Source organism: Acomys minous (genome assembly GCF_964271855.1).
Source record: "Acomys minous genome assembly, chromosome: 13".
In the NCBI taxonomy this organism is placed as follows: Eukaryota; Metazoa; Chordata; class Mammalia; order Rodentia; family Muridae; genus Acomys; species Acomys minous.
In genome coordinates, this window is record NC_140495.1 from 14,077,274 (window position 1) to 14,100,964 (window position 23,691).

The 23,691-nt window shown below is 49.5% G+C and overlaps 2 protein-coding genes across 5 annotated transcripts; one reads left to right on the top strand and one right to left on the bottom strand.

Annotated features, from left to right (window-relative positions):
• Window positions 1-3,222: 3,222 nt before the first annotated feature.
• On the bottom strand, window positions 3,223-23,669 carry CCDC51 (coiled-coil domain containing 51). Of its 4 annotated transcripts, none has more exons than XM_084752714.1 (4): window positions 23,547-23,669; window positions 6,328-6,647; window positions 4,672-4,836; window positions 3,223-4,200 (listed from the first exon to the last, which is right to left on the bottom strand). In XM_084752714.1, exons 2-4 carry the CDS (start codon window positions 6,637-6,639, stop codon window positions 3,445-3,447), a joined length of 1,233 nt encoding a protein of 410 aa, XP_084608840.1. In that variant the 5' UTR covers window positions 6,640-6,647; window positions 23,547-23,669; the 3' UTR covers window positions 3,223-3,444. The 4 variants fall into 4 exon arrangements, with proteins under 4 accessions (XP_084608840.1, XP_084608841.1, XP_084608839.1 ...); XM_084752715.1 differs by lacking the exon at window positions 23,547-23,669 and adding an exon at window positions 15,862-19,160; XM_084752713.1 differs by lacking the exon at window positions 23,547-23,669 and adding an exon at window positions 15,207-15,313.
• On the top strand, window positions 15,316-19,792 carry TMA7 (translation machinery associated 7 homolog). Its single transcript, XM_084752785.1, has 4 exons — window positions 15,316-15,446; window positions 15,545-15,600; window positions 15,683-15,770; window positions 19,408-19,792. The coding sequence occupies exons 1-4, from the start codon at window positions 15,431-15,433 to the stop codon at window positions 19,440-19,442; spliced, it is 195 nt and encodes a 64-aa protein (XP_084608911.1). The 5' UTR covers window positions 15,316-15,430; the 3' UTR covers window positions 19,443-19,792.
• Window positions 23,670-23,691: the final 22 nt, after the last annotated feature.

The following is a 23,691-nucleotide window of genomic DNA, read 5'->3' on the forward strand; positions in this document are numbered from 1 at the left end:
CAACTTTCTTCACCTGAACTTCTAGGCGCCAGCTTTCTCGAAACTCTTCTCACCTGGCCCTGCCCACCTTTCCTTTTCCCGGTACTCCACAATACCAACCTCTCCTTCCGGTCCCCACCCCTGGCTGTTTGAGGAGAGCCCGGGCTTTGGACCCGAGTTTGCGCCATCACTAAGCCATGTAACCTGACACCCCTCCCCCAACCTATTTGCTCACGGACCTGTGGGCGGGTGGGGTGCGATACCACCCACAGCTGGGCTGTGAAAGCAGGCCCCACTAGCTGCGGGGTGCCTAAGTAGGGTCTCTTTTTCCTTCCTTTCCTCTAAAGTCTGTACCTGGTGCCATCCAAAACTCAGAAGCTTTGAACAAGTCTGGACTCCATCCTTGGAAAACACCTGGGTCTTCCTGGGAAAGAAACGCTGGGCAGAAGTTCTCTGCCTTATGTAGGGCCCTTCCTTCACACACAGGCTTGCCAATGGCAATCTGTGGAGCCAGGACCTGGCCCATCCTGAAGGCTTTTGGAGGACTTTGGCTCAAGGCCATTGGCATAGCGTCCAGAAAGGCAAAAATCTGCCATTTCACCAGAAAGCCTCAAAGGTTAGAGGCCACTAAAGCGGGGAAGACCTAGTCTTCCCCATCTGCCGCTTCCCTCAGAGCTGAGGCCAGGCTACACTATTCCCACACCCTCACACCCCCATCTCAAGGAGGGGACTGTGCTGGCTCATTTTATGCCAACTTGACACAAGCTTGAGTTACCTGAAAGGAGGGAACCTCAGTTGAGACAATCCCTCCATAATATCTGACTGTGGAGCATTTTCTTAATTAGTGATTGATTGGGGTGGGGGCTGGGGAGTCCAGCCAATTGTGGGTGGGGCCACCCCTGGACTGGTGGCCCTGGGTTCTATTGAGAAAGCATGCTCAGCAAACCGATGAGCAGTGTAAGAGCTAAACAAAAGCCACCTTGCACCAAGCCCCTCTCTTGCCCCCCCAGAGTAAACTCCCTCTCTTCCCGCGTGTTCCCCAAGTTCTCGGAAAGCCCAGAAAAGTAAGCCTGGTGACACCTGGGGGTCAACTCATAAGGTGAAAAACCCACAATGTTACAGAGGATAAAAAATTAGATAAGACCATTGAAATGTAACAAGAATAAATTAATTTTAAAAAATTTAGATAAGATGCCCCTTTTGAGGCCAGGCATGGTAGTCCGTGTACGCCTTTAATCCCAGCACTTGGGAGGCAGAGGCAGGTGGATCTCTGTGAGTTTGAGGCCAGCCTGGTCTACAGAGTGAGCCCAGGACAGCCAAGGCCACTCAGAGAAACCCTATCTCAAAAAACAAAAAAAACCACAAATATACAAACAAACAAAAATTCCCTCTGGGGCTTGGCCCAACTCCCCTACCCTACTCTACCCTATCAGTGTTAAGGCCGACTTCCCTATAACCCCCTTACCCAATTATGAACCGCCAAGGCTTGGAAAGCCCCGCTTACGGTTTTTGCCTTTATAAACCCTGTACCCTAAGGTGTCGAGGCTGCCACCTTCCTCCAGTTCCTGGGGAACTGACGTCCTTGCTCTCGAGCTTGCTCAATAAAAGACCCTGTGTATCTTGCATCCGGTTGGTCTCTGGTGGTCTATGGGGGTCCCGCGACTTGTCCCGCGACTTGGACATAGCAGCAGCACCCCTCCATGGCCTCTAGATCAGCTCCTGCCTGGCCCTGTTTGAGTTCCTGTCCTGTCCTGTTTGAAGAACAGTGTTGGACGCTTAAGCCAAACGAACCCTTTCCTCCCCAACTTACTTCTGGTCATGGTGTCTCACTGCAGCAATAGAAACTGTAACGCGGACAGAAGACAGGGGGTTCCTTAAACTCATCTGCCTACTTTCCAAAATATCCTTCCCTCCCCTAGGTCCTGTGGAGCCAGGACCTGGCCCATCCTGATCCCCTAGATCACCCCCTCTCTTTCCTCCACCCCCACTTTCAGCACCTGATATCCGGTCACCTAGCACCTTGTCAACACCTTTGGGACAACCCAAACTCTCTCATGGCTGCCCTGACTCCAGCTGCCAGCCCTGTACACCCGCTCCCGACCCTCTAACCTTATGGCCCACAACTCTGCCAAGCCTGTCCCCACCTTGGCTAGGACAGTCTGCACGGACTCCCTCACTTACGTTGGCCTTCCTACTTCTGCTACTCATAGGAGCCCCTTTCACATGTAGCAAATCCTCTTTCCCCCAAATCCACTTATTCAAACACATGCCCAATGGAACTGACTTCCTCCTAGGCGGGGAGCTTGGCCTCAGCTCTGCAGCTTCTCATCTGTACAGCTATGGCACCTCCTGACCCTTCAGGGGTATGAACAAACACTAAACCAACACCCTTAGGTGCTGGGGTTGTTTTGTTCCTGGGGAACTATTATACGCTGACGGTGAAGTGACCAAATGACCAAGTGATTAGGTTCTCAGAGGTTCAAAGAACTTAGGAGCCATTCTGGGCCCGTGGTTGCCATAGTTAGGAATGAGCACTGCGGCTCCTTATGAGAAAGACACACTTCTGGCTCCACCAGCACAAACAGGCTCCCACAGGAAGCGTGAGGCTGTGACCACTCCAGGGTCGGGGTGCACTCTGGGGGAGGCTATTAGACTGACTCTTCACCGTAGTTCTAGACCTCTAATACTCAGGCACAGAGCAACAGCCTACAAATTCTGTTTACACAGGCCACCCACACCATTTAGCAGAGGAGGTCATGGGTTACTGCTCCCTTTGTAAAGAGAGAGGGTTCAAGGTACTCAGGGTAATCTGCTTCCACGGGTCGCACTGTACCTTTCCTTTAACTACCAGCGTGAACTACGCATGCCCATCCTTTCGCGGGTCCCAGGTTGCACGGGACTGCTGCACAGCAGGGATGCAGGCCAGCCATGGATCTTCTCTTCTTCCTCTTCTTCTGAACACTCTTCCAGCATTAGAAACCAAACTCCAGATCCCACAGCAGAAAGCCACGCACTGGGCTAGGTTCTACCTGTCTGGACCCCAAGACAGAAAGGTCCAACAAGCAGGGAGCAAGTCAGGAATATTCATCGTGAGAATCCAGACCTCAGGGCTAGCTTCATCCGATACAGTCCTCAGCTAGGACCAAGAGGGGATGAAGAGACGGACTAAAAGGGTGAGCCCTCACTCCGAGACAGACCCCAGGTCCCAGACTTCTGAAGTCAATGATAAAACTGAGCCTGACGTAAGAGTCTTTTAAATAATACAAATTTTTAGACATTTTAATTGGACATTTGCACAAAGTTTTGATACATAATGTAAATAAACATTACCTACAAAATAAATACCTGCCGGTGAGCCCCTCACATGGTACTCAGAGTCAGGCTGAGGTTCTGTGCGCCTCAAGATTCATTATATGACCAATCAAGGCCACGTTCCCCCTTCGGTCCCTTTGAAGGATTCCAGGGCTAACTGGCCTTGAATAGCATGTAGAGCACAGGCAATGCGGCCACGAAAGTCACACAGGTGACGAGCGTGCTGCAGATGGTATTCCTGTTGACTTGGGCTTCTAACTTCCGCTCCACATCAGACAGGGCCAAGATCACGCTCCCCTGTTCCAGCAAAGAGCTGGGCAGGGCCCCATCCTCCGGCTCCGCCAGGCCTGCATGCGCTGTAGCCTTTGCGAGCTGAACCACCCCAGCCATCCGGCTGCAAGTCTTTTCCAGCCCATCGAGCTGCTCTCGTAAACCCTCGAGGCAGGAATGGACCTGCCGAGAGTGACTGAGCTGCTCTCTCATGGCAGCTGAGAGGACATCTATGTCTTTTCCCGGGGTAGAAGAAGTTCCTGTGGGTGACCTGGAGCCCTGGCCCTGCCCGGCATGCACCAGGCCCCTCAGATCCACCATAAGGTCCTGGAGGTCTCTCTGTTGGAGGGAGTAGCTAGTAGCCTGTTCACGGATGGCCTCCTGGAGACTGACAGGCCCTTTCTGGGCCTCTAGGAGTAAGGCCTTCAGTTCTTGTAGCCGGACCCGGTTAACATAGGTGGAGCCAGCCACACCGATCAGGGCTCCTAGAACTGACCCAATGAGGGACCAGTTCTTGGTCCTCTCCGCCCTGGTGCGCTCCTTCTCATGACTCTCCCGCACAGCTGCAGAGAAGAGGGAGAACTTCTCCCGCTCCGCGTCTTCTGCACGCACATACGCTGTTCGGAGCCTCTTTTCCTCCTGTGGGAAGCAAAGTGGTATCAGACAGCAGCAAAGAGACTTGGGACTACAGCCCGGGGCACAGAGGCCACTCCCCTGCCCCTGGCTCCACAAACACCAGCTGCAAGAATGAAGTCAAGATGCTTGGCTGAGTGTGGGAGCAGAGCTTGGGGGAAAATGTGAAAGGTAGCCATGTGATCTTCCCACTGGGCAGTCATGCAGAACAAGTACCTAGTAGTCCCTGAGCTAGTACCTCCACACTCTCTTCAACAGTTTGGGCGCCAGGCAGCACTTTACTGCACTGTCAGTCCAGTACTCAGGAAAGAGCAGAAAGACAGGCTCTGGGAGCCTCGGGCTGAGACCGCCATAGAAGCTTCTGGTTTACCTCCTCCAAGGCCTCGGACTCAACAGCCAGGGTTACCACCTCCACCCCCTGCCATGCTCGGGCCCTTGTGCGGGTGAAGGAGGGCGGCTGCCTCCCGAGGGACCCACCTGCAGCATCCTGTGCTCCAGAGTCGCCAGTTCCAGGTACTGGTTGTCCTCCCTGGAGACTCGGTCCAAGCGGTCCCTCACCTCCTTCAGCTTAGCCTGCTGAGTTTCTAGATCCCCCCGAGCCTCTCGGACAAGGCCCCGAGCCACCATGAACACCTTCTCCGCCTGCAGAGAGAAAGGCAGAGGTGTTAGCCTTTTCTGCCTGTCCCTACTCAGGCTCTGGTCCAGAGCTAAGAGGGCAGCAGCTGGGAAGGGGTCACTGCGGTGTCACCGTGAGAGGTACAAACAGCGCCTTGGACGTTAATGTTAATCCCAGCTTACTCTGGCATGCTCAACCTGCAGCTGTAGGTCACACCCACTCGAAGCACTGGATTTGTGCATTCAAGCAGAAATAACATGCCCCTGAGAAACTCGCAAAAAGCAAACAGTGACACAATCTCTGTCTACTAAATCAAGCCAGCTCTTGTCTGATGGGAACCACCATGAGAAACGCATGTCCTTACACTGTTTCCAGTGTGCTACTGAGGCCTACATCACCACCATCCGCCATTGCTACAGCCTCCAGCTTATGGCTCTGGAAATTTCAACTCAGCCAAGCTCATGGGCACAAATATTTTTCCAAGGAGAAGAGACGTGCCTCAGATCCTCAGGCAACCCCCCCAACCCCCGTCCCCCCCAAACTCCCCCCGCCCCCCGCATCCCATCTTTTCCTACCTTGCTACACTGCTCTGTATCTGAGTGGAGACAAGTGACTGAATGCATTTCTGCAGCCACCAGGGACTTGAAAACCACAGGCAGCTCTGTCCACCACCCAATACGATGTTTCCCGGGGCCCTCTGCCTTCATACCACAAGGCAAAAACATCCACGAAGGACAATTTGCTGGCCTAATACAAGGGGAGTCATTAGTCACGGACGTTTGGGTATCTGAGTATTTTCACAGAGAACAGTGGGTGTAATTACATGGAGACCTTCACCTCAGTAGGATCGACCCATCTTTCCATATGAGAAAGAGTCAAATATTTCTACCAATGATGTGTGTTTAAGAAAAGCCAAGTCTGGAGGCTGGAGAGATAGCTCAGTGGTTAAGAGCACTGCCTGTTCTTCCAGAGGACCCGGGTTCAATTCCCAGCACCCACGTGGCAGCTCACAACCATCTGTAGCTTCAACTCTAGGGAATCTGGTACCTTCACAGACATGCATGCAGAAAAAACACCAATGCACATAAAATAAAAATAAATACATCTTAGAAAGAAAGAAAGAAAGAAAGAAAAAGCTGGGTGTGGTAGGTGTTAATCCATGCCTATATTCTCAGCGCTGAGGCAAGAAGATCACAGCCAGACTAGAAGATATTCTAAGTTCAGGCAAGCCTGGACTTCAGGACAAAACCATGTCTGGGGGTGGGGGGCAGTTATGTGGCACACACCAAAATCCCAACGCTCAGGAGGTCGACACGGGAACCTCAGGAGTTTGGCCACCTAGGGATTCCAGGGCCAGCCTAGGATACACAGGACTCTGACTCAAACAAAAAAGACAAAGGGCTCCACCGAGCTTCCCAGCTGCCATCACACACGCAGCCACTAATGTTTCTGTTAGGAGCCCAAGCCATATTTCCTAAATCCAAAGGCAAAGTCAGCTGTCCCGGCTGCCCCCTCACCTCTGTCACATTTCCTTGGGCCTCTCGTACTTCATTGAGTCCCACAAACTTTTCATATCTGTCCCACCACGCCTTGGCTGTGGAGGCTGCTTGTTGCTGAATGGTGTGTCCCAGGGTTCTCCCCAACGCTGGGAGGCGCTGATACAGCCCTAAGGCCGCAGCCTCGGGTCGCTTCTCTCTGGGCTGGCTGGGACCTGGACTGCACAGAGTCCTTGTCACAAGGAGGTCCTTTCCAAGGAAGGTTCTTCGCGCCAGTACATGAGGCACACCTACCATGTGTTGCATTGCAAACATAGGGCTGCCCCCCGTCATCGAAAAAGCTGTGAGGAAAACATCAGACACATTAGCTCCTGACTGAGCTGGATATAAATCAGGTCTCAAAACCTAGGCTAAACAGAGTAATTGCTGCTGTAGGGGCCTACAGCAACAAAAAGGCCAGGAGCCCGGTGTGGTGGCACACACCTGTGATCCCAGCACTCGGGAGGCAGAGGCAGGTGGATCTCTGTGAGTTCAAGGCCAGCCTGGTCAACAAAGTGAGTCCAAGACAGCCAAGGCTATACAGAGAAACCCTGTCTTGAAAAATAAAAACAAAAACAAAAAAAGGGGAAAAAAAAAAAAAAAGAGGAGGAGGCCAGGCTTTCCCGTGGGTCTGCAGGACGAGGGGACATGTATGGAAAAGCTTATCAGGGTGTCTGCCGTCCCTTCCTTAGGAGGACGTCATGCGGACCAGCTCCCCAACTGTATACACACCATCCCCTAGGTCTCTCTCACAGGTCCTAGAAGAGAATCTTGGTGCTTCCTTTTTCTGCTAATGCCAGAGAAAATCCTCAAATCTGTTGCCCATGAACACAAAAAGATTCGCAGAGGCCCTGTGGACTGGGCCTGATGATACAGGTTTGTAATCCCAGCTACCTGGAGGGATCCAGGAGGGCTCTTCAAGTACAGCATGATCGAGCAGGCGTGGTGGCGCACACCTTTAATCCCAGCACTCGGGAGGCAGAGGCAGGTGGATCGCTGTGAGTTCGAGGCCAGCCTGGTCTACAAAGGGAGTCCAGGACAGCCAAGGCTACACAGAGAAACCTTGTCTTGAAAAACCAAAACCCAAAACAAAACAAAAAAACCATGGTCGGGTTAAGAGCATTGGCTGCTCTTGTAAAGGTCCTGAGTTCACTTCCCAGCAACCACATGGTGGCTCACAACCATCTTTAGTGAGATTTGATGCCCTCTTCTGGCTTGCAGGTGTACATGCAGGCAGAGCATTATATACATAATAATAAATAAATAAATGTTAAAAATAAAAAATAAAAAGAATAGCATGGTCTATATAGGAAGCTGCAGTCTAGCCAGCACTAGAGAGTGAGACCCTGGCTCGAATAACAGCAACAAGAAAATAACAAGAACAAGTAAAAAATGTTTTGTTGTTGTTGTGTTTTCTTTTTTCTTGCTTTGTAGACCAGGCTGGCCTCGAGCTCACAGTGATCCACCTGCCTCTGCCTCCTGAGTGCTGGGATTAAAAGCATGCGCCACCAAACCTGGCATGGTGCAAGGGTCTTTTATAGGAATGAATTTGAAAGTTAACTTTCCTGCACTCATCCTTAGCTCTATCATTTCCAGGGAATTTGTGTGTGTGTGTGTGTGTGTGTGTGTGTGTGTGTGTGTGTGTGTGTGCAGTAACGGGGATGGAACCTAGAGCCATAGGCATGCTAGGCAAGTGCTCTGTCACTGAACTATATTCCCAGTCCCTTAAAAACATTTTTATAGGTTGGAGAGATGGCTCAGAGGTTAAGAGCACTGACTGCCCTTCCGAAGGTACTAAATTTAATTCCCAGAAACCATATGATGGCTCACAAACATCTATAATATGATCTGATGCCCTCTTCTGGCCTGTGGGTGTATATGCAGGCAGAGCATTGTATACATAATAAAAATAAATAAATCTTTAAAAAAAACAAAAAAACATTTTTACATTTGGGTGTGGTGGTGCAAGCCTGTAGTCACTAGGGACTAGAGTCTAGGACAGCCAAGGCTACACAGAGAAATCCTGCCTGGGGAGGGCGGGAAGACCCTTGCACCATTATTATTATTATTTTGGGTTTTTTTTGAGACGGAGTTTCTCTATGTAACAAGAGCCCTGGCTGTACTGGACTCACTCTGTAGACAGACCAGACTGGCCTCAAACTCACAGAGATCCGCCTGCCTTTGCCTCCCGAGTGCTGGGCTGGAGAGATGGCTCAGTGGTTAAGAGCACTGTCTGCTCTTCCAAAGGTCCTGAGTTCAATTCCCAGCAAGAACACGGTGGCTCACAACCATCTATAATGTGATCTGATGCTCTTTCCTAGCAAGCAGGTGTACATGCAGATAGAGCACTCATATATATAAGAGAAATAAAACCGTAAAAAAAGAATCTTGTACCTAACGTCCAGGCTCCCTGAGACTGCCACTAGCTCGCCTTTGAAAGGACAATTCCAGGAGAGGAAAAAACAAACAAACAAACACACTTGTTTTCCCCGCTTTTCTTAGGTTCAAATCACACCACCCTTCTGCCCTCCCACTTGACTTTTCAAGTCTGGCGTCTCTGCTCCCTTTCGGCCCTGCTTGGATGTTTGGGCCCTAACAACAGTACACAGAGTGAGGCACTGCATGGCCCAAGAACAGAGGGGCCCAGAACCCTGAGGGAAGGGCCAGGTTACCCGGAATCCCAGAAAAACCTGCTAACTTCCTCTGGTCAAAACAGCATTAAGCTTGGCACACGCCCTTTAAACCCAGCACTTGGGAGGCAGAGGCAGGTGGATCGCTGTCAGTTCGAGGCTAGCCTGGTCTACAAAGTGAGTCCAGGACAGTCAAGGCTACACAGAGAAACCCTGTCTCGAAAAAAAAAAACCCCCCCCCAAAACAAAAAACAACAAACAAACAAAAACCCAAACCAAACCAACAACAAAAACGCAGCATTAAACCCCAAAGCATTGATCAGAGCGACACCTGGTGGCCAACAAGAGAAAGGGACGGGAGCGGGGAAAGAGGAAGAAGGCCAAGAGAACACAAAAGCGCTTCCTCAAACTATTATTGGAATTTCTTTCCTTAGTTTCAAGGCGTAAAACTTCTCACAGGTAGAAGCTAGGAGACAGCAGGATCAGCTTGACAATTTCTCTCTCTCTATATTAACTTGATCATTAATTTGATATGTAAATAAATACAAGTCCTCACGTAGCAAGTAAGAGACTTGCTTACAGCGTCCCAGTCTCTTCCCCATCAGTGGAATTCATGGGTTCTTTTGAAAACAAAGCTGGATAGACAGGGACATGCCTCCTGTCGAAGTGGGCTCAAGCTGAGAGCCACAGAAGAGGGCTCCTCCATGACACTGGTTCCAAGCTAGTGCCTCACCTGAAATCCTGAGTCCCACTCATAAAGCTGAGGACAACGTTCACACCCCTGTGGTTGGCTGAACATCCCAAGCCTCAACAGCAGGGCCCACAGAACACGTCACCACAGTCCCTCAACAGTGCTACAACCAACACCCTCTCCTTCCAGCAACGTGTGACAGAAATGAGTTGGCCATTGACCACTGCCTCACACCTCCATCTGAAACCTAGCAGGGCCTGACACGCGCCAGTCCCGCTCTGTACCTGTGCCGGCACAGCCTCAGTTGCTTCCCTTCTCTCTGGATTCTACTCTATGACTCAGAGACCCTGACTACCCGCCGCTCTGACACCGCCCTTCTCCCTATAGCTTTCAGAACCCCATCTCCTCCTGAAGTCACTGCTTCCTCTCAGCCCCCTCCACCCTTTTCTGCGCAGTTCCTGCCTTGTCCTCTGCTAGCTGTCTGCCCTCCGTTCCCTGGAACATCACCTGTACCTGGCGGAGGTGAGACCTACAGTTTATTTCTGACAGAGCAGCGCAATGGCCAGCTGACGCAGGAGTAAGAGCATAGCTTGTCATCCCCAACTCACCTGGCATAAATGAGAGCTGGCAGAAGCCTGTAAGCTCCCAGCCCTCAGTTCTCCCGTCTTTCCATGGCCACACCCTGCTCCAACCATCCTGACACACTAAGCATGATCTGCACAATCCTGCGCCCTGCCACCTCCCCCAAATGCATCCCTCTTCCTCCACAAGTCTGTGTCACCCATCTACATCGACTTCAATTGTCCCCTCAGGAAGGGGACACCCCCTTACTTGCCACCTTTTTTTGGGAGGGGGGCTTCAAGACAGGGTTTCTCTGTGTAGCCTTGGCTGTCCTAGACTCACTCTGTAGACCAGGCTGGCCTTGAGCTCACAATCCGCCTGCCTCTGCCTCATGAGTGCTGGGATTAAAGGAATGTGCCACCACACTGGGCTCTCGCCACCTTTTTTGCTTCTGCATCAAATACAATTTCCTAGCAAGAACATGCCCTGGTCCATCACTGAAACCTCACAGAGAAAAGTGTCAATAACTCTCAGCTTCTTTTCCCTTCAGTCTCTCTTTACCATCCCATCACGCAGTGGCCTGTCTCTCAATCCCAGTGACACCCACACACAGGTGTCTCCCAGGCCCTTCCACCCGTGAGGGGAGAATGATGCTGGCAGAGAGAAACACTAGGAGGCTCTCAGAGTAATCTAAAACATGGAAGCGGTCAGTGCAGATGGAAAATAAGGGCGAGATGGGTTGAAGGGGAAAGGCTGGACAGATGGACAGAGGCCATATTAGGACCTAAAGACCAAGCTCAGAATCTTGCCTTTTCACATCAGTTCTCCCACTGCTGCGAGATGGTGTCTCCTACCCCGCTTTTCTCACACTTTCCCATCTTTTCTTAGCCTCACTTGCAGTTGACAATTTCCTTGCTTCTCACCAAGAAAACTGAAAGTGGTGGTGGGGGACTTCTACAAATTCCTGGCATACTTTCTCAGTTGCCAGGGTCTGCCAGCCCAGTGCTGCCCAGTGCTGGGGGGTAAAAACACATCACCTTGTATGTGCTAGGCAAGCGTTCCACCAGAGGCTGGCCTATCTGTCTGCCCAGCCCAGTGCTGCCCAGTGCTGGGGGTAAGAACCCATCACCTTGTACATGCTAGGCAAGCGTTCCACCAGAGGCCGGCCTATCTGTCTGCCCAGCCCAGTGCTGCCCAGTGCTGGGGGTAAGAACCCATTACTTTGTACACGCTAGCCAAGCGTTCCACCAGAGGCTGGTATATCCAGTTCTCACCTTCTGTCTTGATTTTAAAAAATTAAAAAAAAAAAAAAAAGCATGCTTCTTAGGAAGAGCCACGCTTGTCCTCTGGTGCTGCTCAGTAGCTGAGGAGACACCTCATCCAGCAGCTGCCCCTGTGCAGCGTCACACCCTGTGACAGAGCGCCAACCTCCCTGTCCCCTCCTGGTGTCTTCTGAACCCTCTCAGCAGTGCCCTCCACTCCCACCCCTGTCCAGATGTGTATCTGCTCACATGCCCCCGGGTTCTTGTCCTGGCCACCTCCACCTCTGCCAGGCCTCCATCCTCGGCTCACCTGCCCTTCATCAGCCTGTGCCTTGTGACAGCCCCCTCTTTCTTCAAGGGCCATTTTCACTTGGCTTCCATTTACCCTACCTCCAAAATTACTAGACACTCTTGCAGCCCAAGGTGCAGTGCTCACATTCCCTTCTCATACGGTTTTCTGGATTTAAAAAGCTAGAGGGGGGCTGGCTGGAGTGATGGCTCAGTGGTTAATAGCACCACTTGCTCTTTCAGAGGTCCTGAGTTCAATTCCCAGCAACTACATGGTGGCTCACATCCATCTGTAATGGGATCTGATGCCCTCTTCTACAGATAAAGCACTCATATACAATAAATAAAATAACTTTTAAAAAATTAAAAATAAGCCAGGTGGTGGTGACACACACCTTTAAACCCAGTACTTGGAAGGCAGAGGCAGGCCGATCTCTGAGTTCGAGGCCAGCCTGGTCTACAAAGTGAGTCCAGGACAGCCAAGGCTATACAGAGAAACCCTGTCTCGAACAATAAATAAATAAATATAAAAAATAACATGCTAGGGGGGCTGGGATGGCTTCCTGGTGGAGACAGCACACTGCTCTTGCAGGGGGAACACGTCTGGTTCTCAGGATGATGCAGATCAGTGCTATTACCACTCTAGCCATAGGGAATCAGCGCCCTCTTCTGGCCTTCACGGGCACCTGCATTTGCATGCACATTCCTCCAAACAGATACACATATGTACAAGTAATTAAAATAAAATATAAGGGCTAGGTAGTGATGGAATTAGAGGCAGGTGGATCTCTTTGATTTTCAAGGCCAGCCTGCTCTACACAGCGAGTTCCAGCTCAGCCAAGGCTACATAGTGAGACCCTGTCCCATAAATAAATTAAAAAATAGAAAATATTTATTTTTTGAAATAGGGTGTCTCTGTGTAGCCCTGGCTGCCCTGAACTCGCTTTGTAGACCAAGCTGGCCTCGAACTCACAGCCTCTGCTCTGCCTCCCGAGTGCTGGGATTAAAGTGTGTACCACCACTCCCGGCTCGAAAATATTTTAAAATAACTAACTTTATAATCGAGTGTGATGGCACATGTCTTTAACCCGTATTCAGAAGGCAGATCTTTGTGAAGTCTAGGCTAGCCAGGCTTACACAGTAAGCCACTGTCTCAAAAACAAACTTTAAAACCTGGTTTTGGGTATGGGGGGAGGGGGGAAATATTCTGACAGAGTAGTTAGGGCAACTGCAGTTCTTCCAGGAGTCCAGGTTTAGTTCCCAGGACCTATAAGCCGTGGCTCAAAACCACCAGCTTCGAACTCACAGCGATCTGCCTGCTTCTGCCTCCCGAGTGCTGGGATTACAGGCATACGCCACCACGAGGCCAGCCTAGTCTACAAAGTGAGTCCAGGACAGCCAAGGCTAACACCTTGTCTCGAAAAACCAAAAAAGAAAAATGAAACAAAACAAAACAACCCACCAGCTTCAGTGGATCCAGCTCCCTCTTCTGGCCTCCACAGGTACTGCATGCATATGGTGCATGAATGGACAAGCAGGCATACATAAAAATTAAAATTAACAAAACAAAAAACCCCAAGGGGCTAGGGATGTATCTAAGTGGTAAATATTGGGGGAGCCCTGGCCTTGATCCCAGCACTGGAAAGAAAATAAAATTTCTTTTTGGGGTATTTGTCTCAGCACACTCACCATGATGCTCATACCTGCAATGCGAACACTAATATTTGCATGATCTTTGGTATACCAAAAACCACTGAGCTGTACAAATTAAGTAGCAAGCTTTATATCAGTAAAGATGCTGTTAAAGGGCCGGGCGTGGTGGCGCACGCCTTTAATCCCAGCACTCGGGAGGCAGAGGCAGGCGGATCGCTGTGAGTTCGAGGCCAGCCTGGTCTACAAAGTGAGTCCAGGACGGCCAAGGCTACATACACAGAGAAACCCTGTCTCGAAGAGAGAAAAAAAAAAGATGCTGTTAAAAATAACTGGGCTGGAAGATGGGTTAAGAGGGCATATCAGCTAGACTTTGGTTCCTAGCACTCAGTCATACTGGGCAGCTCACAGTTTTATGGTACCAGATGACTCTGGCCTCTAAGCGCTCTCTCTCTCTGTCTCTCTCTCTCTCTCTCTCTCTCTCTCTCTCTGTGTGTGTGTGTGTGTGTCTCTCTCTCTCTCTCTTAATTAGAAACAAAACAAAACACTACTGGGAGTACAGTTCAATTGTACAGCACTTCCTAACCTGTGTATGGCCCTGGGATCAATCCCTAGTGTACATGAACACACACACACACACACTTGTGACTTTTTCAGCCAAAACTTCTCCTTGGGATTTTATATCATCTTAACTGTCCAATCCCTATAAGGGCTGGACAATCTAACAGGAAGCTATCTTTCCCTCCACCGTGGTCAATGGTAACTCCAGCACAAACGCTAGGCTGACCGCCTTACATCACTCTAACCCCTCTCTTTGTATCTCAAATCTAATCTATCAGCAAACTCCCACTGACTTTCTAAAGCTGGGTGCCCCCTCCCCCTAGTTCTGCCGGGGCTACAAAGTGCTCTCAGTGACGAAGCATCCCATGCCAGACTAGCTCTCACTGGTCTGACAGGTCCCCCTGCCTCTGAGGTGAACTATCAACCCAACAGCCAGAAGTCTTTTCAAATACAGGCAGCTCCTCGTCCCTGCTCAAACTCTGCAACCGTCCTGCATCTCTTTCGAGGCAAAAGTCTTCTCCACAGCTTAAAGGAGCTCGGACTCTCATTCCCCTCTGACTAGACTTGCCTCTAGCTTCTCTCTCCCTCCAGTCATAGGAAGGGCTGGAATGCACGAGGCAATCCCTCACCCAGCGCCGGGGCACTTTAGCTGTCCCCTGTTTATAGTCGGCTCCATGGCCTTCCTCAAGTCCTGATCAAACAGCCCCTGGAGAGGTCTTTTCTAATCACCCTACCAAAAATCGACATCCCACTCAGTCCTTAACCTTGTTTTCTTTTTTTTTTCTCCCCATACAGGTCGCATAGGTGATACATAGTTTATTTATTTACTTTGCTATAGCTTTGTCTTGCTACAATGTCAGCTTTGCTCAATCCCCAGCCCAGAGTACTATTTATCTAGAACACACTCAACAAAAACGAACTAGAAGAATTTGCAGACAGCTGCACTCATTATTTCATAAAGTCCAAACTTTTCCCCGCGGCTTCTGAAGCTGAGGACCGGGTGATATTGGCCACTACCCACTTCTGTCACTCCCATCCTATCTCGTTCCAGTACTTTCCTCGGTTCCGGAAAGGCGCTGTGCACTTGCCCTCCCCTCCACCTGCAAGACTTTCTTTCTGTGCACGATCACAGGTCTTATAGCCAGATGCCCTCCCCACAGCCCCCACCCCAGGCGTTCGTCCGCACCGTCCCCACGCCATGAGCCTTCCACCCTGTACCTGAAGAGCTTAAGCCTATTACGCTCCAGCCGTAAGCCCCGCGTCTGCCACTCAATTGACCCCTGACCGGCTAGCACCCGCCCCTGGAGATCGCGTCATTTAAAACACACGAGGGAAACTTCCTGCCTAGAAGCCAATCAGGAGCCCTCCGCGCGGCATAGGCGCAGGCTGTAAGCACCGTTTCCGGCTTAGGATCAGGGTCTGGTTAAGGGGCTGTAGGCACCATGTCGGGCCGCGAAGGTAAGGGTATTTGGGGACCCCGGCACGGATGGACCGGGAGTAAGGAGGAGGGCGTTGGATGGCGGGGACAGGCCGATCATGGCACGTGTCGCCCACAGGTGGCAAAAAGAAGCCCTTGAAACAGCCCAAGAAGCAGGCCAAGGAGATGGACGAGGTGAGGACGGGAGCGGAGGCGCGGGCGGGCGCTAAGGGAAGGGGCGACTGGTCAGCAGTGAACCTGCTATGCCTCTCCGCAGGAAGATAAGGCTTTCAAGCAGAAACAGAAAGAGGAGCAGAAGAAACTCGAGGAGCTAAAAGCCAAGGCCGCGGGCAAGGGCCCCCTGGGTAAGCGATGGTCGATATGCATACGAGGGCCGGACAGTCTGTTCCGGGGTCGCTGGTGAACTGCAGCCTCTTGGTGCTCTGGGCAAGCTACCTGGCCTGTCTTGGGTTTGCAGCAGTACGAGGGGTGGGAGTGGAAACGTGGCTCTCAGACAGTCCTGGGCATCCAGTTCGTAGAGAAGTTATAGAAATGGAAAAACGAAGATGAACCCCGGACAAATGCATAGAGCTACGTTTCTGAACATCGTCCAGTTTCTGGCTCCAAATTAGTAGTTCACTGATTCTTTATAATTTGTTAACATTGGAACACAGAACCCGGGGCCGGGTGCGGTGGCGCACACCTGTAATCCCAGCACTGAGAAGCAGAGGCAGACGGATCTCGAGGGCAGCCAGGGCTAAACAGAGAACCCCTGTCTCGAGAAAAGAAAGAAACGAAACCTAGAACTCTTACCTGCTGCTCACATTATCTGAAATGGCATTGAGTCTTGAGTCACCTTTGGGTGTCTAGACCAAAAGATAAAAAAGTCCAGGCTCCCTAACATGTACTTTGCGCTGGGTGCTATTTTTGTTTTTATTTGTGGCTATGCTGGGGAGCAAACTCATGTGTGCAAGGCAGACACTCCCGCCTGAGCTGTACCCCCAGCCTCATGCTACCCATGTGCCTTGCTACCCGAATCTCCCTCTAATCTCTGCCTCTTTGGAGTAAATCAGACCCAGGAGTACAAATGCCACATTTATTGTTTTTATTTTAGTATTATTTTATGTGTATAGGTTTTGTTTTGCTTGCTTGCATGTATGTATGTATGTATGTATGTATGTTTCTCTGTGTAGCCTTGGCTGTCCTGGACTTGCTTTGTAGACCAGGCTGGCCTCGGACTCACAGAGTTCGCCTGCCTCTGCCTCCCCAAGTGCTGGGAGTATAGATGTGTGACGTCATGCCTGGCATGTGTCTGGGCGCAGTGCTCTTGGAGACCAGATCCCCTGAAGTCTAGTCAGAGATGATTGTGAGCTGGGAATCAAATGCAGGTCTCCTGGAAGAGCAGCCACTGCTCTTAACTATTGCTCTTAACTTAAAATTACAGCTACCACGCACGGCACTACCATTATTATTTTTGAGACATGTTTTTGCTAGGTTTCTCGGGCTGGCCTTGAACTTATGATTCTCCTGCTTTCACCTCTTAGCTAGCTGAGATTAGAGCCTGTGACACCAGCCTGGCTTTGTGTGCATTTCCTAACTGGTGATTATTTCTGTGTGCTATCAGTGTAACACAGATGAGGAACAGCCACCCTGAGACCTAGCTGTTGAGATTGTCTTTTAGAACGAGGTCAGGTATCTGGCGCCTTTCTTTAATCTGTGATTATGTATAAGGAGGTCAGACCTTGGTGGAATCCTATACCGATTGAGCAGTTATAATCTGTAAATCCAAGCTGCTCCAGATCTGAAAGCTAACAGCAGAAGTAGGAACCTCCACTCCTGGCCTTGGGTGATGGGTTGCAGTCAAAATGCTGAGGCATTGAACACTTGTGGTCCCAGAAATTACTGACAGGGAAATCCAGCTAGTACTACAACTCGCTGAGCAGTATCTATTTTGGGTTTGTTTGTTTTAAACGAGGTCTCCTTAATCCAACCTGACCTTGCCTGGTATTCCTTATCCTGCTGCCTTGGCCTCTACATGCTGGGATGTGCCTCTGAGGCTAGTTTATTAAAATATTTATTTTGTTGCAGTTCTTTTGTGCCCTGATTCCTTTTTTTAAAGACAGGATGTGTGGCCTTGGCTATACCGGAACTTACTATGTAGCCCCAAACTCAGTTGGCCTTGAACTCAGAGAGATCCACCTGCCTGTTTCCCAAGTGCTGGGATTAAAAGTGTGTGCCATCCCAATGCTTCATTCTTTTTTTAAAAAGATGTATTTATTTATTATTATGTATATAGTGCTCTGCCTGCATGTACACCTGCAGGCCAGAAGAGGGCATCAAATCACATTATAGATGGTTGTGAGCCACCATGTGGTTGCTGGGAATTGAACTCAGGGCCTCTGGAAGAGCAGACAGTGCTCTTAACCGCTGAGCCATCTCTCCAGTGTGTGCCCACCCCAATTCCTTTTTTGTTTGTTTTTGTTTTTTGAGACAGGGTTTCTCTGTGTAGCCTTGGCTGTCCTGGACTCACTTTGTAGACCAGGCTGGCCTCAAACTCACAGAGATCTGCCTGCCTCTGCCTCTCAAGTGCTGTGATTACAGGTGTGGTCAGCCACCACGCCCGGCCTAAAAAGAATTTTTAAAAGAAAAATTATTTTAAAAATATGCACTAAGGGGCTAGCAAGATGGCTCATTTGGTAAAGTGCTTGCCTAATAAGCCTGAGAGCCTGAGGGGGACACCCAGCCCCCGCAGGGGGAGGCAGAGGTAGGCAGGTACCAGGGGATCTGACCACCCAGTCTAGCTACTTGGCCAGTGAGATACCTGTCTCAAAAACAAGGCTGATGGGGACACTACCTGGGGTGGGCTTCTGGCCCGCACATGCACACATGAAATATGAAGGGGAAAAAAGTATGCAATTAGGAGTTAGACTTCCTAGGTAGAGCCTGGCATGGCGTGTCTACTAGTAATCCTAGTACCTGGGAGGCTGAGGCAGGAGAATGAATTTTTTGAGACAGCGTCGCTATCAGTGGTTTTTAACTTATGGGTTGCAGCCCCTTGGGGGTCAAGTGACCCTTTCACAGGGGTTGCCTAAGAACATTGGAAAACACAGATATGTACATTACAATTAATAACAGTAGCAAAATTACAGTTATGAAGTAGCAATGAATATTCTATGGTTGGGGGTCACCACACATGAGGAACTTTATTAAAGGGTCACAGTATTAGGAAGGTTGAGAACCACTGCTGTGTATAGTTCTGGATGCTGGAACTCAGTATGTAGACCAGGCTGGCCTAAAACTTACGGAGAGCCTCCTGCCTCTGCCTCTCTAGTGCTGGGATGAATCACATGCACCACCACTCCTGGCTAAATCTGTTTTATACAATACACTTGATCATGCTTTCTCTTCCCCAGACCTTCTCCACCTCCTACCTACCAGCTACTGTAGTCTCTTTTTAAAAAGAAAAAAAAGCCTGCCATGGTGGTGCACACCTTTAATCCCAGCACTCGGGAGGCAGAAGCAGACAGATCTCTGAGATCGAAGCCAACCAGTCTAGAATGAGTCCAGGACAGCCAGGACTACACAGAGAAACCCTGTCTTGAAAACAAACAGACACAACTAAAAGCCCTCCCCCTCAAAAAAGGGCAGATTTGAAGCCCACATGTGCTGTTTAATAGATTCGGCCTTGAACAGAAAGTCAGGCTCCCAGATTAGAAGAGGCTTCTCACATACTAGCCTATAACCCTGAGGGCCACCCCCATCAACACGTGCTTACCTGTAGAGTGGGTTGTGGGGGCAGGAAGTGGCTGTAGAGCAGTGCAGCTGTTGCCTTGCCTTACCTGAACCCTGCCCTGCCTTCCTGTCGAAGAGATGGTATTGATGAAGGAACTGGCGGATTTGTGTCAAACTTAAAACCCAGTACAAGAGTCAAGTAGTACTAGGACCCATACGACTTCTTAGCCACAACTCTTATTTTTCCCTAACTGACTTTTATTTTTGCAGCCACAGGTGGAATTAAGAAATCCGGCAAAAAGTAAGCTGTTCCTCATCTGAGGTGATGGTGACCCTCTTCCATTCCTACTTAAACATCTGGATTCCCTGGTAACTAGAAGGAAGTGTTATCCTGGAACCTGTTAAACATCTGGATTCCCTGCCGTAGCATCTTTGCCACCTACAGCTAGAATGCAGTGCTGTCCTGGAGCCTATTGTACATTGTAATAAACTTTGGTAATAAAACAACTACAATGGCTCTAGTGTTCAGCACTTCCTACCTCAGCTGTGAATTTCAAGTCAGCCCAGTCGGGAATCCTGCCAGAGCCTGCTGTTTCATCTTTGTTGCACTCTGAATTCTGTATCACTTTGAATTAAACCAACCCATTTAAAAGGCTATCATTCTTGTGTGGTTGTTTATCTAAAGGGATACTTTTTCAGAGACTAGTAAAAGAAAAATAAACTTTGTAAAGAAAACCACCTGCCTTTTGTGATATCCAGCTTGCCATATGTTTGTGTGTTTAAGGACAAACTATTTAACTGGGCAGAGGGAGACAAGCTGGGTGTCAGGAGGAAAAACAGAGATCTTGATAAACCCCAACTCAACTCATATTCCCCCGCCCCGCCCCCCTTAGCTTAGCATTTTTTAGTGCTTAAAAAACAAAACAAAAAACAAAAAAAACCCGGGCATGGTGGCGCACGCCTTTAATCCCAGCACTCGGGAGGCAGAGGCAGGTGGATCCCTGTGAGTTCGAGGCCAGCCTGGTCTACAAAGTGAGTCCAGGACAGCCAAGGTTACACAGAGAGACTCTGTCTTGAAAAACCAAAAAAAAAAAAAAAAAAAAAAAAACCAAAAGCTTTTTTTTTTTTTTTTTTTTTTTTAAGATAGGGTTTTCTGTGTAGCTTTGGCTGTCCTGGACTTGCTTTGTAGACCAGGCTGACCTCGAACTCACAGAGACCCGCCTGCCTCTGCCTCTCCAGTGCTGGGATTAAAGGCATGCACCACCATACCTGGCCCAAAGTTCTTAAACCCAGGCTCTAAGGCAGTGTTTCCCAACCTTCTAACACTGTGACCCTTTCATACAGTTCCTCATGTTGTGACCTCACCATAAAATTACTTTCATTGCCACTTCATAACTACTTTTGCTACTGTTAACAATCTCATACCAGCCGGGTGTGGTGGCGATTTTTACTTGTTTTTACTAGGCCTTTTCTTAGTGGTGAGGAGATACACATACAGTAAGCCCACACAGAGACAGACCTTCTCGCAAGCTAGTGAGGAAAGCCAAGCCCTGTGTTCACCAACTTGATTCCTTCTGTCTCACCTTTAGAAAATCCTAACTACCTGGGAAGATGAGCAAGGAGGATCTCACACACACAAACACACACAGGACTGGGATGTAGCTCAGTGATAAAGAATCTAATATCCCTGTTCTGAAAGAAAAAAATCACGGTGATTCTTCCCTGATCATACTTTGTAAAGTCACAGTTTTTGCCAGATGTTATCTGCCACCAACTACCAAGTAAAAAAGAAAAACAAAACACTCCAGAATAGCAATTAATCTTGTTAGGGAAGGCGGGGCTTGAGACAGGCTCTACATCACTGACTGACCTAGCACTCTGTAGACTGGACAGGCCTTGGCTTTAGCTCTTACCTCAGCCTCCCTCGGGCTGTGATTACAGGTTCGTGCCCTCATGCCCAGCGCACTGTGATCCTACTTTATGGGAGACAGAATGCTAGAAATCAAATCCAGACCCCTGAACATGGGAAGCAAATACTTTACATTGTCCAACCGCTGTGTGTATTTACCGAAAAACAAGATTTCAGATTTGCTCTCTAGACCATTCATACAACTGGAAATGATAGTAAGCTTTCCCTGAGGACTTTATTTTATTTTTTTGAGACAGGCTCTTGCTTTGCTCAGGCTGACTGATCTAGTTCAGGGCCAGCTAGGCCTTTAATTTGTGAGTCTCCATTACAGGCCTGAACCACCAAACCCAGCTGGCGTTCCTGTAGTCCCAGCACGCAGGTAGCCGATGCAGGAGAATCCAAATTCTAAAACACTTCCTTGTGGGCTAGAGAGATGGCTCAACAATTAAGAGCACTGACTGCACCGGGCGTGGTGGCGCACAGCTTTAATCCCAGGGGGCAGCAGCAGGTGGATCTTTGTGAGTTCGAGGCCAAACCACCAAAACAAAACAAAACAAAAAAACAAAAAACAAAAAACAAAAAACAAAACAAAAAAAAGAGCACTTCTGGCTTCAGACATACACGCAAGCAAAATACCCAAACACAATCAGCTTGCTTTGGTGATCTCCAAAAAGCAGCTTCTTGTCAGCTGTCACCCAGCCCCATGCTTCTGGAAATAACTTGTCAGCAGTCACAGCCTCCTGTCCACAAACAGCGCTCTCTCTCTCTCTCTCTCTCTCTCTCTCTCTCTCTCTCTCTCTCTCTCCCTCCCTCCCTCCCTCCCCCTCTGGTTTTTCAAGACAGGGTTTCTCTCTGTAGCCTTGGGTGCACTGGACTAGGGGTATTTCTCTTTTATTTGGTGGAATCCCATCCTTCCTGACAATGAACAGTCTTGTCTCTTTTCAGAACTAGAGATCTTAGTTATTAAGACTGAGGAATTTAAGCCGGGCGTGCTGGCGCACACTTTTAATCCCAGCACTCAGGAGGCAGAGGCAGTCAGATCTCTGTGAGTTTGAGGTCAGCCTGCTCTACAAAGTGAGTCCAGGACAGCCAAGGCTACACAGAGGAACCCTGTCTCAAACAAAACAAACAACAACAACAACTGGGGAATTCAGCCAGGCATGGTAGCCCACACGTATAATTCTAGCACTTAAGAGACTGAGACAGGAGGATTGAAAGTTTGAGGCCATCTAAAAAAGCAAAAACAGCTGGCCACGGTGGCTCACGTCTATAATCCTAGCACTAGGAGATGGGGTAGGGGGTGGGGGTGGGGAGCCACGGGACATGGACATTTTGGAGTTCCAGGCCAGCTTTCATTACATGTCCAGACACTATCTAAAAGGGGGTGGGAGGGTTAAGCATTCAACACTGTGCAGGGCAGCTAGTGGAAACTACCAGCAGCTGAATCAAAAAATTAAGGTAGTACTAAGTGATCCAATGCTTTCTGAGCTCTATAGGCACCAGGCATGCATGTGGCGCACATACATACATGTAGGCAAAACACTCATACATAAAAAATAGTCTTAAGACAGGAGCAGGCATGATGCACGCCTTTAATCCCAGCACTCGGGAGGCAGAGGCAGGCGGATCTCTGTGAGTTTAAAGCCAGCCTGGCCTACAAAGAGAGTCCAGGACAGCCAAGGCTACACAGAGAAACCTTGTCTTGAAAAAAACAAAACAAGAATCCTAGAGATTTTATGACATTCTACGCCTGAGTGCTCTCCTTTTCACTCAATGCCTTTGCAAACATGGACAGCTCAAAAGCTAAGTCTGGCACTGAGCAAGCGGGGTAGAAAAAAAAAATCTTGATCTATGTGAGGTGTGGTGGGGGTAGGAGAGTTCGAGGCCAACCTGGTCTACAAAAGCCAAGTCCAGGACAGCCAGGGCTACAGAGAAACCCTGTCTCACAAAACAAACAAACAAACAAAGGATTGTCTTGTTGTTCTCCAATGCTAGCCCCTTACTTCTGCTAACGGTTCTGCCCACCACCCATAAAAGCCTGTCGTCCACCCAAACCCAACTCAAATCTTGCTCCTCTGTGAAGTTTTACCTCCTCTCTCCGCTGCAGTAACTTCCACGTGGCATCCTTGTCGAAGCTGAATTTTTCTCAGTAACATGCGTCAGCCTCCTACGCATTTTGCTTGCTAATTTCCCTCAACCTGTTGGACAATTCAAAGACTCCTCCCAGGGAGTCTTCCTTGACCTTGAGCTTCATTCATCTCTATACAACCAGCCCTCAAGACATAGAGACTCTCCAGAAAATAAAGGAAAGTTAACGGAGCAGTTCCGAATAGGCCCACCCTTCTCAATACCATCTTTCCCAAACTTTTCTCAAATACACACACACACACACACACACACACACACTTAAATGAAAGGTGGGTCAGGCTCTATGAGTGAGGTCAAAGAGAGCTGCCGCCTGAACGAGCCTGCCTCGATTCAAGGTGAACTGTTCCTGTACCTGCGCAGCGCCAGAGGGGACAGCCACAGGGGTAGTCGGGCACTTGTTCCTGGATCCCGCAACCGGGGGGACCCTACACTGCATAGAGTCCTGGCACTACCGGGGGCCTACGGGTACTGAGCCTAGGGAGGCAGGACCGGCGCCC

Excerpts from the sequence above, each read along its gene's own strand:
- TMA7 (XM_084752785.1), top strand. Across the intron at positions 15,601-15,682 it reads AGGCCAAGGAGATGGACGAG|GAAGATAAGGCTTTCAAGCA; the intron begins GTGAGGACGGGA and ends GCCTCTCCGCAG. Across the intron at positions 15,771-19,407 it reads CGCGGGCAAGGGCCCCCTGG|CCACAGGTGGAATTAAGAAA; the intron begins GTAAGCGATGGT and ends TTATTTTTGCAG.
- CCDC51 (XM_084752714.1), bottom strand. The coding sequence starts at position 6,639 with ATGACGGGGGGCAGCCCTATGTTTGCAATGCAACACATGGTAGGTGTG. Across the intron at positions 4,837-6,327 it reads CCCAAGGAAATGTGACAGAG|GCGGAGAAGGTGTTCATGGT; the intron begins GTGAGGGGGCAG and ends TTCTCTCTGCAG. Across the intron at positions 4,201-4,671 it reads TGGAGCACAGGATGCTGCAG|GAGGAAAAGAGGCTCCGAAC; the intron begins GTGGGTCCCTCG and ends TGCTTCCCACAG.